At 48.3% G+C, this 14,223-nt stretch overlaps 6 protein-coding genes across 6 annotated transcripts; 3 read left to right on the top strand and 3 right to left on the bottom strand.

The window, feature by feature from the left end:
* Positions 1-323: 323 nt before the first annotated feature.
* On the top strand, positions 324-1,111 carry V8C40DRAFT_283425 (polysaccharide lyase family 7 protein; the record flags this gene model as incomplete). Its single annotated transcript, XM_083221945.1, has 1 exon — positions 324-1,111. Exon 1 carries the CDS (start codon positions 363-365, stop codon positions 1,107-1,109), a length of 747 nt encoding a protein of 248 aa, XP_083068229.1. The 5' UTR covers positions 324-362.
* A 1,106-nt stretch (positions 1,112-2,217) lies between these two features.
* Positions 2,218-4,753, top strand: V8C40DRAFT_277763 (Zn(II)2Cys6 transcription factor; the record flags this gene model as incomplete). Its single annotated transcript, XM_083220992.1, has 9 exons — positions 2,218-2,261; positions 2,398-2,514; positions 2,583-2,679; positions 2,732-3,012; positions 3,065-3,442; positions 3,497-3,563; positions 3,626-3,812; positions 3,867-4,233; positions 4,297-4,753. 9 exons carry the CDS (start codon positions 2,218-2,220, stop codon positions 4,751-4,753), a joined length of 1,995 nt encoding a protein of 664 aa, XP_083068228.1.
* Positions 4,754-5,181: 428 nt separating this feature from the next.
* On the top strand, positions 5,182-6,866 carry V8C40DRAFT_283421 (MFS transporter; the record flags this gene model as incomplete). The annotated part of the gene is made up of 1 exon (XM_083221944.1): positions 5,182-6,866. The coding sequence occupies exon 1, from the start codon at positions 5,253-5,255 to the stop codon at positions 6,864-6,866; it is 1,614 nt and encodes a 537-aa protein (XP_083068227.1). The 5' UTR covers positions 5,182-5,252.
* A 76-nt stretch (positions 6,867-6,942) lies between these two features.
* Positions 6,943-8,686, bottom strand: V8C40DRAFT_256853 (RTA1 domain-containing protein). Its single transcript, XM_083218358.1, has 4 exons — positions 8,465-8,686; positions 8,022-8,398; positions 7,693-7,944; positions 6,943-7,623 (listed from the first exon to the last, which is right to left on the bottom strand). Exons 2-4 carry the CDS (start codon positions 8,203-8,205, stop codon positions 7,178-7,180), a joined length of 882 nt encoding a protein of 293 aa, XP_083068226.1. The 5' UTR covers positions 8,206-8,398; positions 8,465-8,686; the 3' UTR covers positions 6,943-7,177.
* Positions 8,687-8,921: 235 nt separating this feature from the next.
* On the bottom strand, positions 8,922-10,476 carry V8C40DRAFT_256852 (Zn(II)2Cys6 transcription factor domain-containing protein). Its single transcript, XM_083218357.1, has one exon. The coding sequence runs from the start codon at positions 10,342-10,344 to the stop codon at positions 9,094-9,096; it is 1,251 nt and encodes a 416-aa protein (XP_083068225.1). The 5' UTR covers positions 10,345-10,476; the 3' UTR covers positions 8,922-9,093.
* A 201-nt stretch (positions 10,477-10,677) lies between these two features.
* V8C40DRAFT_256850 (ankyrin repeat-containing domain protein) lies at positions 10,678-13,973 on the bottom strand. Its single transcript, XM_083218356.1, has one exon. The coding sequence runs from the start codon at positions 13,828-13,830 to the stop codon at positions 10,837-10,839; it is 2,994 nt and encodes a 997-aa protein (XP_083068224.1). The 5' UTR covers positions 13,831-13,973; the 3' UTR covers positions 10,678-10,836.
* Positions 13,974-14,223: the final 250 nt, after the last annotated feature.

Here is a 14,223-nt window from a genome sequence, read left to right as displayed (position 1 = left end):
GTGTACCTTATTCGAGTATATTAAGGATTTCTGATCTAGCGGCCAAGAATAGAAAACTCCACCAATCAGATTCCTCTTAGCAAACGTTTTTGCCGGGTATGCGGCACAACGGACAATCTGCATTCAGGAACATCCTAGCAGGCATTGGTGTACCTGTCAATTTGGTATTAGTGCTATATGCCACTGACTAGTTGGTCTGAAACACGATCATCACGACTTATGCGTCGGTCAGGACGATACAAGTAGGTATATAAACAGCATGGAGATGCTCGTTCTGGTGATGTGCATCTCAACTCACCTCGATCAAGTGTAAAACGAAGTCTACTCGCCGTGATTCAACCGTTTCTTTACAAACAATCATCATGCCTGCCCTCAAGACTCTTCTTGCCTCCGGCTTCCTGGGAGCCGCCTCAGCTCTTAACCCTAGCTGCGCTCCTGGCGGTAACTTTGACCTCAGCAAATGGTCACTCCAGCTTCCCATCGGCAAACCAGGCAGCCCGACCACTATTCCTGCTTCCCAGCTCGAGGGATGCGGCGGATACCAAGACCCTGGCCACCAATACTTCTTCACTGAGAGTGGTGATGGTGCCTTGGTCATGAAAGTGCCCGGTGCCCCTTCAAACACTGGCTGTGTTACCACCGCCAACAGCCAGCACTGCCGTACCGAGTTGCGCGAGAGCAACCCCAGCAGCTGGAGCCCCAACGCCGCCAACAACAAGCTCACCGTGACGCTGGCCGTTGAGCAGCCAGACAACTCGGGCCACGGAACTGTCATCGGCCAGATTCACATTGATGACAGCGTCAGCACAAAGCCGGTTGCTGAGCTGTACTACAGCTCCAGTGGTGTCCTGGCTATGGGCGTGGAGCAGACTCGCTCTGGTGGCAACGAGATCATCACCACCGTTGGCAACGTCAAAGTTGGCCAGCAGTTCACCTACACCATCAGCTACTCCAGCAATGTCCTCAGCGTCAGCATTAACGGACTTCCTGCCAAGGTTCTTAGCACCTACTCTCTGGATGCTCCCCCCAGCTACTTCAAGGTTGGAAACTACAACCAGGGCAGCAGCGCTTCCGATGTTCACTTCTTCTCCATCAACGTTTCTCACTAAGCGGTTTTTGTTATGAGTCGTCATTTTTAAAGTAAATATTACGCAGGCAAATGGCCGCTGTATATATGAAGGGGAGACAATTAGCCTTGAATATCTCATTGTGCTGCTTCTGCAATGAGTTTTGGATATACTATCTACTATGAATAATGCAAATACTATTTTGAACGGGAATACCATGATGAACGCTGCCGTGACTATGAACATCTATAAAAGCCACCTAGAATAATCGATCCTACTCCACCTTGAAATCTTCTGATTCTCGTCGTCGATGGGAATGGCAGTTCGTTTCATGCAACTAGCAGACAAGTGATAAGTTTCTTAGGGTATGTAAATGTGTGTCGCCTTAATTAGCCAACTGCCCACGGAATACTGTAAAGAAGGTATATGCTAGTAACTGCATTACGACCGCTACCACGTGCATAAGAGACATCACGATACCCGAATGTAACATTGTTGGCACTTTTGCGGATCTCTGTAGACATCACGGGGGGTTTCCAAACACCATTCAACATTTTCTACTCCGTAATAAATGTTCATCCACTGAACTCCGCTCATACTTCAACAATTCAAGTAGGTGTCGGAACTTGGGTTCCACAATCCAGGGGCATAAGATCTACTGCTCAGCTGCCGTGAGTATCCGTACATGTCGCTTTACCACAGTCGCATACTCAGTGTGAGAGTGTGAGAGGCGAGGCGTACATGAGGCAATTGACACTCACACAATAGTGCGCATTTACTAAATGCTAGATGCCTTTCATTAAAGTTGATCGACCTCTCCAAGACACATGTCAGGATCTCCAATTTTATAGCGGATGCAACGGCGCGAGGCTTACAGACTAACCTACATCAAGACCAGATCTCGGCTTTATGATCCAGTCCAGCTTACAGATCCAGCTTTCCCGAGCTGGAACCCCGAGGTCAAAATGCCGAGCAACTGATAGTCAGCGCCTATGGAGTGCGGCACGTACCACTGCGAAGCGCAACTCGGATTTTTCTCTTCTTCCCGAACTTTCCTTCACAAGGTCGCTCGGCAGCAACTTGCAATCATCATAATCGCGACGGATTCACCACTGGCTCAATCGCACGTGTTTTATTCGACTTTATTACAATGTCACCTCCCTCGGCTCCCGAAAAGCCGACAAAGGCTTGCATGTAGGTAATTCGGTCTCCTTGGCATCTTCTATTGTGCGATCCCGCTACTTCCGCATTACACACACATTTCACTATTTTACGAGTTTCACTATGGGGATGTTGTTATTAGTCACTCTTCCGCTTACAATATCAACAGGACGTGCAATCATAGGAAATTGAAATGCGATGCGGCTATCGTTGGGCTACCATGCAGCAGATGTATTGCCAAAGGATACCCGGAAACATGCGCTCTTGCTTACAGGCGCCGTCGGAAGTATGCGCTCATAATGCTCCCAATCAAATTGAAGGCTCCCAGTGACCGTTTATCTTCAATCCATTTAGGCCCGCGATCATAGCCAAAGACAAACCTCAAGCCTCGTATCATTCAGGTACTCGGCCTCAGCTAGCACGCCCTGCCGAGGCTAAATCTGCCGACCAAGTATGAGTTGGAGCTAGATTTATTAGTATTCCGTATATTGATTCAACAACAGGAACCGCATGTTTGTCAAGATGGTCGCATTCAAATGCCAGGATGGGACCTCATCGATGGCCATAAAGGAGTTCATTATATGAGCGCGCTTAGTCGACTGGCTCGCAATGAACAAGCCCGAGCAGCTCGTGCTTCAGGGGCAAGAGCTGGCACAAATAGGCCAGAAAAAGAATCCAGATGTCAAAGAGCCGATGTAGTATCACGTAGTATGCGACTCGATGACGCAGATAAAGAATACCTTCGACAAAAAGGAGCTTTTACTCTGCCTTCGCAGACTTGCTGGTATTACCTATTGCCATGTCCTTACTAGACATTTCGCTAATTATTTCATCAGTGAAACAATGCTACGACAACACTTTATCTCAGTTTACCCACAAATCCCAGTTTTTGATTACGTGGATTTCGTGGATTCATACTTATCAGGGTCATTTTCCTGGTTCATGATGCAGGCAGTACTAGCTTCCGCGGTGCCCTATACTGCCATGGAGGTCTTGACAGAATGCGGCTTCACCGATCGTTTGACAGCATTGCAATTTTTCTTCTCTAATGCGGTGAGGTTATATGACTTCGAATACGAAGAAAGCCAGCTGGCCAAATTACAAGGGTCTCTCGTTCTAAGCACTGTCCTTGTATCATATACCATGGACAAAGATTTCCGATTTTGGCACCATAACGCTGTGCGCCTTGCGGTGAGACTTGGTCTACATAAAGAGTAAGTCGCCCTGTCATACATATTAAGGAATAACTAATTAATTAAAAAAAAAAGTCATGTCGTAGAGGAGAAGGAACCTGCCATGAAGAGTTTATACCAAAGGATATGGACCGCAATATGTGTGAGGGCTCTAAATCTTGACCCACAGATGCCGAGCATGCAAAAAGCTGATTCTTCTGCCAGTGCCGTGAAATCATCTTCTCCATCATACACTTGGAAGCGCCCAGATTGATCCAGTATAGCATTCGACAAGCACCCGAGGTGGAATGGTGGAATACGCCTATCCCAACGTCCCATGCCTCAATCATACCCTCGTGGACCGAAGGTCAAAAATGTTATAGTAGCGAACATATGAAACTAGCCATCATAGGTAATTTTCGTGCATGCTTGGAGATGATTTGCCATGGTTGCTAAACAGGAGTAGCTATTCGCTGGCAAGACGTTTTACGCGCATTGGACAGCGAACAACCCCCAACGAGAGAAAACATTGACGAAGAAATGTCTTGCTCTTTCGCAGAATGGCGAAAATCTCTTCCAAAGAACGTATCATTTAGTCGCAGCTCTTCGCAGGACAGAGTCGATGAAATCTGGGTAGCAGCTCTGGAGGCAAGCTGTTTCAGGTTTGAGTGTATTTTCTACCGTTCATTGCTCCGTCGCACTCTTGCTCGCGGGGTGACTGGCAGGCAAGTAGATTCCCTGAAACAGCGACTTCGGATGGCAATATTCGAGCTAGACACCATTGTCAGCCGCCTCGTGATGGCTAACCTATTAAGATTCGCTAATTTGAACTTGTAAGTGAGATACTGCCTTTAATTGGTGTCTTATGGTACTTTAGTCTGATGATAGAAATGTAGGCTTGGCTGCGTCACCTGCTTATTAGCACTCCATATCGAAACTGTTTTAGAGCCCACTGAGTCGCCAATTACAAGATCCTTGGCTGTCACATATATCCGTCGCACCGAACTAGCTTTGCAACAGATCTGTGAAGTCGTTCCAGCTATGGAGTGCAACCTCCGTCTCCTTCACCGGTTCCTTGATCAGAAGAGGCTCGACGCAGCCTCTACCACCGATTTAACACTGGCGGATAATCCGTTGAGCGGAGAAACAGAAGAAAGGGAACTCGACGCACCGAATCAGACTTTACAAGATCAAAGTGGCATAAATGAACTAGAGCCACGGGCCGACATAATGAACAGCAATTTACGGCTACAGGATGAGGATACAGCCGATGATATAGGCGATGTAAATGACTGGCTCGATGGCCTAGTATGGCTCGATTATTTGAAGGACTCCAATATTTTACCTAGTTAGATACATGATAATAATTGTTAATAAGGGTTAATTATGGAGAAGAATGCCTTGAAGTTTGCAGATCGGCCGTCGTAGCCTAAGTGGTGATGGCCTCTCTCTTACCGCAAGCTCAGCCCTGTAGTTATACTGTCACAGCACCACTTACTACTTTTGCGACCTATTTCTCTCCCAGACCCTTCATTTAACGAATCAGACGAATAAACAAACAATTCCGTATGGAGACATCTCATCGGTGTCCGGCTAGGTTGTTTACTAATACTGCCTCATCCTTTCGGCTCGGCTTTTGGCAGCTCGGGAATTCAACTTTTGCCCCGATAACGAAATTGGAATCTATTTTATCTCACAAATCAACCTCTACTTCTTCTATATATAATGTGTCAATGCCTCTATTATTCCGAATGCCCTGGAACAGTTCTAGCCTAATTATAGTACCGGCAAAAGGACAATTAGCACCAGCGTATTCACCTCAATCGTCCTAGCTTGTACGACCGAGCCAGCCATGTCGGATACCGAACGCACTCTATATGATACGGATGAACCGTCACCTCCTTATCCCAGTACGCAGATAATCGCAAAATCGAAAATCACTTATGTACGGTTCATTCTCGACCGGCCACTCATAACCCCCGCCGTATTGAGCCACCGGTATGAGGGCTTGGGAACGCCATCAAATCCGTATCTAGTCACTTGGATCGAAGATGATCCTCGCAACGCGAGAGAATGGTCTCAGGGGAGGAAAGTAGTGACGACCATTATTATGGCAATGCTCACACTAGCGGCCTCATTTGTCTCGTCAACGTATTCGGGGAGTAGAAGCGAAATTATCTCCGATCTACATGCCAGCGAGGAAGTGTTTGCCCTTGGGCTTTCACTTTACGTCCTGGGATTCGCTCTCGGTCCTTTACTCTGGGCACCATTGGGCGAGCTATACGGTCGCCAGATTATCTTCTTTACAACCTATGCAGCATTCACTGGTTTCAATGCTGGTAGCGCCGGTGCTCAACATATCTATTCTCTCGTCATCCTGCGATTCTTTGCAGGAGCATTTGCTGCTTCAGCTCTCACAAATCCCGGAGGTGTCATCGCCGATATGTTTGATGCTACTCATCGAGGCTTGGCCATGGCTTTATTCGCAGCAGGGCCATTCATGGGGCCAATCCTCGGGCCTATCGTGGGCGGCTTCTTGGGTGAGGCGCACGGCTGGCGCTGGGTGTCTGGATTGACAGCCATATTCTCGGGAGCGTTATGGATTATCACTGCTGTCTTTGTGCCAGAGACATTTGCACCGTTTCTTTTACGGAAACGAGCAGAACAGCTATGTAAGCTAACCGGCCACTGTTATCGCAGCAAACTTGACGCTGGCAAAAGCGAAAATTCCGCTTGGAGTGAGCTTGCAGTATCGTTGACCCGCCCATGGGCGCTACTTTTCCATGAACCCATCGTACTACTTTTGTCTCTCTACATGTCTATTACCTATGGAACGCTGTACATGTTTTTCGGAGCTATACCGATCGTATTTCAGCAACAACGCGGTTGGGGAGAAGGCCAAGGGGGATTGGCCTTCATTGGAATACTTGTTGGAGTGATCTTGGCCGTTCTATCGTCTATTCTATACCAGAGACGCTACAAAGGAATGGTACAGAAAAACAGGGCCAGCGGTGGCACAGGATCTTTACCACCTGAAGCCCGCCTACCTATGGGCATGATTGGGGCAATAGTTCTACCCATCGGCCTAATTTGGTTTGCATGGACAAACTATCCGAATATTCATTGGATGGCTAGCATCTCGGCGGGTGTTCCATTTGGCCTTGGTATGGTACTAGTCTTCACATCCGTCAGTGGATATCTCGTGGATACATACATGACCTTCTCCGCCTCTGCGCTGGCTGCCAATGTAGTTATGCGCTCAACATTTGCTGCCGCCTTCCCTTTATTCACTGGGTATATGTATGCAGGGTTGGGAATTCACTGGGCTTCAATGATTCCAGCGTTCTTGACATTGGCTTGCGCCCCGTTACCCTTCCTCTTTTACAAATGGGGTGCCCGTATACGGGCTCGGTGCAAGTATGCAGCTGCTGCACAGGATGTCCGAAAAGCAATGGAGGAGAAATAGGATGGGCACGATAATGTAGTGTTGTTGCTGATAACTTAGAAGATCTGGGAGAGAGCTGCGAGTGGTCCAAGTGATTGGCTGAAGAGAGATTCATGTCCACTGAGGATTTGGAGAAAAGAAAAATACATTGTTCCCCTCGCGATGATAGCAGGGGTAACTAACTCTATAGACTAATAACAATTAAAATGATAGACACGATATGAAATATTATTTTCCGATGCATTGCTGTAATGAGCCCTGAATTCGACCACCCGGACCAAAATTGATTCCGAGTGGTCTCCGGTCCACGGCGCGTTCTCGTTCTTTTATGCTCAGGCTCGGCTTCCGACATTGATCAGTTGGAATCCATTCTTGAACGCCTTCTCGCCACGCATCAATAAGCCAATCTCTCCAGGGTGTCTCCAGTGGAGCCACAATACAATGACCAGCATTGGAAGAGCGTCAAAAATGTAAATAAAGGTCTCCCTCGAAAGCAGATACCCACCATTTCCTTCGACGTACTCGATAACACGGAATAAATTTCGAATAATGATCAAGATAGCAGAAACGTATAAAGTCTGGAGGTAGACTTGCCAGCGGTTCTCCGGTTGTTGTGCGCGAGCTGTTGGGATCGACCGCATTCGATAATGGAACACGCCTGCGACAACGACGAAAATGGCGAACCAGATTAATTGCAGCACAAGACCTCCAATAATGACATTGTTGCCGGTGTCGGACATGGATGGATTATTCTTTGCCGTGGCTAGAATCCCGCTGCCTAATAATGGTACAAATTTGTGTGATTAGCGAATGTCGTTTAGATGAGGGTGGGAAACATGGTCCGTACCTCCAGCCAGCATGAGGAAACAAATAACATCTCCAGTCACGAATATCTTGGTCAACCATTGTGGTCTAATAATCGAATGTTCTTGTCCGTCGACAAGGAGGATGATTCGGCCGAGAATCATGTAAATAGAAGCCGCGAATAATGCTGGTGCAAGCAAGATAAACATGCTCTGGATAAGGTATGGCCCCAGAGTCCAACAGCCAACGTCTTGGACTGCAGATCCAGCTCTACCGGCGAAGCCAATAAACTCAACTAGAAACCGAGTCGAAGGTTAGCACCTGTGCGTCTCTTCGTGATTGACAGCACTGAAGATAGGGGACCTAGCGTACAAAAACAGCCAATTACCAATGGAGTCAAATACCAACTCCTTGTCTTCCACATCTGTATAAAGTGGAAGACGCCAGATAAAAAGAACAGAATGCAAAACAAAATGGCGGCACCCAGAGAAGGGTGGTATCGGTAGTAAGCAAACGTGGCATGCTGCCAGTTCGGGTCGCAGACGGTGCTGCTCATGGTAATTTAAGGGCAATATAACGTGCAAGAGGAAACAAGAAAGGAAATAAACTAGAGATGTTTGAAGAAGTGATGAAGAAGTGCTTGGAGTAAAAACCCAAATAGAAAGGATCTATTGCTACATTTAAATGCAGAGGATGTATCCGTTGTTCGACAGGCTGATTCTCTCATCTCCACTCCCGGCACAGCGCCACTGGTAGTCAAACCTAAAGTGTCAACTCAAAAAGCAAAGGAAAGGGTCTTTTGGTCCGCAGTTCACCTTTGTCTGCGACCTCCTCGTAATCTGAATTTTCCGTATACGTGGATAAGCGTATTGTTGAGTCTAGGATTGGCGAGACTCTATGAAGAACTCCGTAGGATTTGCCATGTACGCGTATCTCCCAAGGCTTTCTTAAGAAGTCTGTTTAAAGGGTCATGTACCCATGATACTAATTCCTTAATCTCCATATTCAAGACGAAGCTGACGAATAGATCTACGCAGTTCCCGTGTGTTTACTATTACGAAGCCAATCCGTTACTTTCAAGATAACCTAGTTCCAGAATGCGCCGCCCCCTGATCCACCCGCGTATTCCTGCTTCTCTCATTGGCCGGCACTAAATAGCTTTCTTTGGCTCGCATGAATTCCGTCGAATCCATGATTTTGCTGGGTCCCCGGACAAAGGCGTGTGAATGAACTCCGCAGTCTACTCCGTACCTAGCAAAGTTGCATTCACTCAGCGATACTTTCGGTGCACCCAGATAATGTTGGTCCAAAACATCTTAGCGCTGTATTTTGCAGAATGCGACGCCTATTTTATTCTAGTCATGTTCCACATTACCATCTATTAACATTAATTTTCGTATGTAGAATCCATTATTTTGGGTTGGCTTCAGATGACGTCTGCGTATTAGTTGAGCTCTACTTCCCCTTCGATGCTTTTTTCTATACTATCTTGTACAGATATCTGCTCTTGGAATGCCGTTGGATATATCCCGGAGGTATTACTTATGACCTTAAGCTGGTCATTGGGCCATACCAACCACCGCGCCCATGGTGTCCCTAGATAAGTCGATATTGACTCAATCAAAAAGCGTCCAGAAGGACCAAATATCCAGAAATGCCGTAAACGATGCAAAAGAACGGCGTGGAAAGATAATATGATGAGTGCCTCGGGTATTCGTTGCCTGATCATTTCCCCAAACCTGGCTGGTATGAGAATTGACCACGCGACGGTGAAGTGCACTCGGGTAGCTGGGCTGATGCGATGGAGCTCGAAAATCCACTGCAGGATCTCAATAGCCTCAAGACATACGTCTTTATCGGACTCTTCGAGATCACATTCATCAATGAGAGAGATTACATCATCGCATTCCTGAGGCCGCCGCTTGCCAAGGCCCCTGGCCCCCGAGAAATCCTTATGCCCAACAATCCCATCAACGATGTCTTTGATGGTTGGCCATGCTTTTTGTATTACCGCGCGCACACCTTGATGGACTGGAAAGTAGGTGCCGAGTTGTTCGAGGAAAGAGTTGAAGTCGTTGCTTTGAAAAGTCTCAAACATGACCTGAAGGCCAAGAAACGAAGCATACAGAAACCAGGCGCAAGAATTTTGCTGAGACATGGCCAATTCGGACCTGTTGAACAGTGACAACGCTCGCGTCTGGAGTTCCGTTGCTTTGGTGCGGAAGATTTGTTGCTGTCCACGGTGAACAGTGCTCATGTGTGCCGCCGATAGGGCAAGAAGTTGATCCATGAGATAAGGGTTGGCGAGAGCGCATTGCATCACCACTCTACGCGTCGATGGGGGTAACGGCAGGATGCTCGCTTTTTCAAGCCCGCGTGATTCCAAGTGGTGAAACAACTCAAGATGCCCCATGCCGTACGCTTGATCTCGCCACTCCTGAGTAACCCATGGTAGATGCGGCGGAACCGCAGACGAAACCGCAGACGGTGATGGGGACGGCGAAGGTGTCGGCGTCAATAGTGGTGCTTCTGGTTTTGTTCGAAAGGGGCGATAGGACGGGCGTGTGTGGCGGTATGAACAGGAGCGATTGGTGATGGAACAATTCAGGCAAATTGGAGAACTCTCGTCGCATTTTTTATGGCGCTGTTTGCATTCTCTACACCCGTGCCGGGACTTGCGGTGAGAACTACGCATGATTGAGCTGGATAGAAGGCGAGTGTAGAATCTCAGATGAAAGAGGATGAACAAGTGCGTTGGTTATGAAGCCAGGACGGATCTCTGCGATTTAACATTGAGGAAACTGTAAACAATAACCCGAAACTGATGAGCCACGACGAGTAATTATTAGTTACCTAGCAGACAAGGTGTACAGTACGCGGAGTTGATACGGTGTGCTCCGTACTCCGTAAACTCAGCCACAAACTGGTCGTGTTGCCCCCGCTGTATAGTAACCCCGTATACAGAAACACGCTTGAAGGAGAGAGAAGGGGGCCCACACTTGCATTGACGGACTTGTCTTTTTCTGTCTATCAATTAGAGTTATATTTTTCTATCTTACGGATGAAAAATATCTAGGTGATAGGTCGTACAAAGGAGAAGGATGTAAAGGAGTTGTGGTATTGATGTTTCGAATGCTCGCTACCCTGTAAAATGATTATATACGTCGTGTAAAAAGCCACACACGTTTTAAAGCCTGAAATTACCCTCCAGCAGAATATTAACCGCCTCTTCCCAGCCTCGAGAGGAGGCAATGTCAATCACGTTTCGCCCCTGATCATCCCTGGCCTCTAGATCAACACTGAACTTGCTACTCAAAAGTTTCAGTATTCTCATATCGCCATTTTCGACGGCCTGCATAAAAGCGTTCCAGCCGCGGTACACCTTGTTGGGATTTGCGCCCTTGTTGAGAAGCATTTCCAGAATCTCGGTATCGTCGCCACGGCACCTTCTGACGGCCTTGACAACAGGGAGATGCTCACCAGGAGCATTCAGATCCGCATGGCCATCGGTGATGAGGAATTCGACCATCTCTTTCATGTCTTCGCGGATAGCCGTGGTCAAGGGAGAGAAGACTCCACCATTCTTATCTTCTACCGAAACACCTGCTGCGAGCAACAGCTTGACAGACTCAATCTGATTTGCCGCTACGGCCATTTCCAAGACACCTTTGTATGCGCGTGGCTCAGCAAGCACTGACAAGATGCGCCTAAGAATTGGTGGACTTCGCACAGCCATGCACACTGGCCAATCTTGACCTCGCTTGTTGGGGTCAGCTCCCCTAGCAAGCAAGATTTCAATCATTTCCATGCGGGTTTCCCGAATGGCAGTTGTTAGAGGGGAGTATCCCTTAGGACTTCTCTCATTTGGATCAAGACCCTGATCCAACAGCCACGACAAGGCTTCCATATTATTCGAGCTGACTGCCGTCTCCATGATTCCTTTAGGAGAATGCAAGTCTGCACCTGCAGCCACGAGTGCTGGCAGTAGATGGACACGATTATGCGTAACGCACTTGAAAGCAGGATACTCGCTAGCATTGACGTTTGGATCAGCGCCATTGCTGAGCAGCAACTGAAATATGTCCAGTCTATTGTCACGAATTGACGTGCAGAGGGGAGTATAGACACCGTCCTTCTTCGCATTAGGATCCACACCAGCTTTCAAGAGCACACGGACAGCTTCGATATTGTTGAGACTGGTTGCCAACTCCATAATGCCCGGACATTTCTTATAGTCAGCACCGTGGCTAAGAAGCAGTTGCAGGCAAGGCGTCTGGTGTGCGGCTGGCCAGAGCATATGTTTAGGACCAGGGAGGTTTGGATCCGCTCCGTGGCCTAAGAGACTGCCCACAATGTCAACCCGACCAGCGTTGATTGCATCGAAGAGGGCTGTCTTGCCTTCCCTGTTCTTCTCGTTTGGATCAACCCCGTAGTGGAGTAGAATGTCAATCATCCTCTTTGGTGTCTTCTTGTTGATTGATGCAATGAGCAGGGTGTTGCCATCAGGAGTACCTTGTGACAAATCTCCGCCGTACATGAGCATAAGATGCGACAAGCTGACTTTATTGGTTGTGATAGCGGAGGCAAGCGGAGATTCCAACTCCGGCCCGGCGAGGAGATTGGGATCCGCTCCATACTTGAGAAGTGTGATTGCTCCTGAGAAAAACATCTTTTGAACAGCCGCATAGAGTGGCGTGATACCATCGGCGTCTGCTTCGTTGGGGTTTGCTCCGAAGAGAAGCAGAAGTCGAACACTTTCAGAATCATGGAGATTCACAGCCTCCGTCAAGGCTGCATGGGGAGACACTCCTCTATCCAGCAACTGCTCAATCAACTTGTGATTCTTTCCACGAACAGCGGAGACGATGCTGCCTCTGAGATTTTCGGCATCTGAGCCTCCCGTGCTGCGAGGTGTCCAGCGTGGCATTGTAAATGGATCGACCTTGAGCCTTACGGGGGTCTTTGACTTTCCAAGTTCCATGCCAGCCAGTTCCTCCAGGAGCGCATCTGACTCTGAGTTTCCAGTGTGTGAAGATGCATCTCCAATAGTGCTAGCCCGGTCAAAAGCTGGGGCGATAGCAGAGTTGGCTCTCTCCGATATTATCGAGCTTGGAGTAGTCATGCTGTAGTGATGAAGAATGTCGTCGGACGGGCCACGCGAAGCTGGGAAAGGCTTGTTTCCTAGGCTAGAGTCAGGGCGGCGAGAAGATGATCTTTCGCTCCATGCAGCCGAGGAAGCTAGCATTTGCTGATGCTGTCCATCGACGGCCAGCATTCCATGGTTCAAAGGAGACGGACGATGACGGGACAGATCCGGCTCGGAAGCCTTCACCTTAACGCGGCCGGAATTATCGTCCAGCCTATCCAATGCCGCAGCCAGTCCAGTGAAGCCAATACCCATACCACGTTCAATCTTTTCGGTACCCAAGGTCCACTGGAATAGCAGCGCGCTCATTCTCAGGCCTTCTTTTGTACGTTCGAGAACCGACGTCATTTTGTCGACATCTGTGTCTCCGAATATTTTGCCCCATCCGCGTCTCATCTTTCCCATAGTGCCCTTGCGCTCATATTCCAGGAGCTTGCTGAGCATCTGATCCAGGATGTTGAAGTCTGACTGGGCAACCCGGAGCTTCTTGTCCAGTTCCACAACAACATCGGGTGGTAGTTCGGGAGTTGAGCGTCCACATTCTGCAAGGCCAGCTTCAATGGAAAACAGAATTTGGCAGGTATCAAGGAACAAGTGCGCTAAACGATCGAAGTTTGTTGAAAGTTGCTTGACTGTCGTCAGATATTCGAGCATGCGAACGGAGGTGCGATCTCCGTTGGCGGCAACGACATGACAGAGCTCGCTGCATTTGACGAGGGCTTTGGACGCCTGGCGCGACATTTTCGTAGGCTTTTTAATGGTCGCTTGCGGTTTTGAATTGGAATTTGAATTCGAAGAGGTTTCGATATTAGTGGTGCTTGCGGCTTTGGGAACCGGCGTTGCCAAAGGAGGAGGTGATTTCGGTGTGATCGGATCGATCGGGTGGAAAACAGTAACAGGCCCGGAGAGGAGCTCGTCGGTGTTTAATGTAAATGGCTCCTTCTGGGGAGTGAGAGAAAGAGCCTCAAAAAAGTCAAACTGTTGGACAGACTCTTCTTTGGGCACAACAACTCGTGGTTGATGAGTTGAAAGCATTATGCCCAACGAAACAGCATTGCTCCAGTGGCTCGGGAAATGGGGGGGAGGGAAGGCGGGAGCAGACAGAATTTGAACAGCTATTTAACCTATGACAGTCCGATTCAGTAAATACTCAAAACTGCACACTTTGATCGATTTTGAATCGAATACTAACTCACATTGCCTCTTTGGCGTCCAGGCCATCATCGCAACTCCATAGTGGCCACGAGGGACAGGGATCGCCCATGTCTAATTAGTGTATCATCTCCACAACCCAACAATAGTCTATTCAGCTTTTCTTGGATTGGCGAATCACGCTGCCCGCCGTCTTGGCCTGGAATCGGCCATGTGGAGCCGAATGGTGTAGCTCACGGATCACAGCAGCAGCATCCGCGCTTCGTATTCCACAGC

The sequence above is a fragment of the Trichoderma camerunense genome, assembly GCF_050948025.1.
Source record: "Trichoderma camerunense strain CBS 138272 chromosome Unknown V8C40scaffold_23, whole genome shotgun sequence".
Lineage (NCBI taxonomy): Eukaryota > Fungi > Ascomycota > Sordariomycetes > Hypocreales > Hypocreaceae > Trichoderma > Trichoderma camerunense.
This window is presented reverse-complemented; position numbering and strand designations above follow the sequence as displayed.

Bases quoted from the DNA above. Each gene is read 5' to 3' on its own strand.
- V8C40DRAFT_256852 (XM_083218357.1), bottom strand. From the start codon at position 10,344: ATGCGTAGTTCTCACCGCAAGTCCCGGCACGGGTGTAGAGAATGCAAA.
- V8C40DRAFT_256853 (XM_083218358.1), bottom strand. From the start codon at position 8,205: ATGAGCAGCACCGTCTGCGACCCGAACTGGCAGCATGCCACGTTTGCT. The intron at 7,945-8,021 runs GTACGCTAGGTC...CTCGGTTTCTAG, and splicing joins ATTGGTAATTGGCTGTTTTT to TTGAGTTTATTGGCTTCGCC. The intron at 7,624-7,692 runs GTACGGACCATG...TACCATTATTAG, and splicing joins TTTCCTCATGCTGGCTGGAG to GCAGCGGGATTCTAGCCACG.
- V8C40DRAFT_256850 (XM_083218356.1), bottom strand. From the start codon at position 13,830: ATGCTTTCAACTCATCAACCACGAGTTGTTGTGCCCAAAGAAGAGTCT.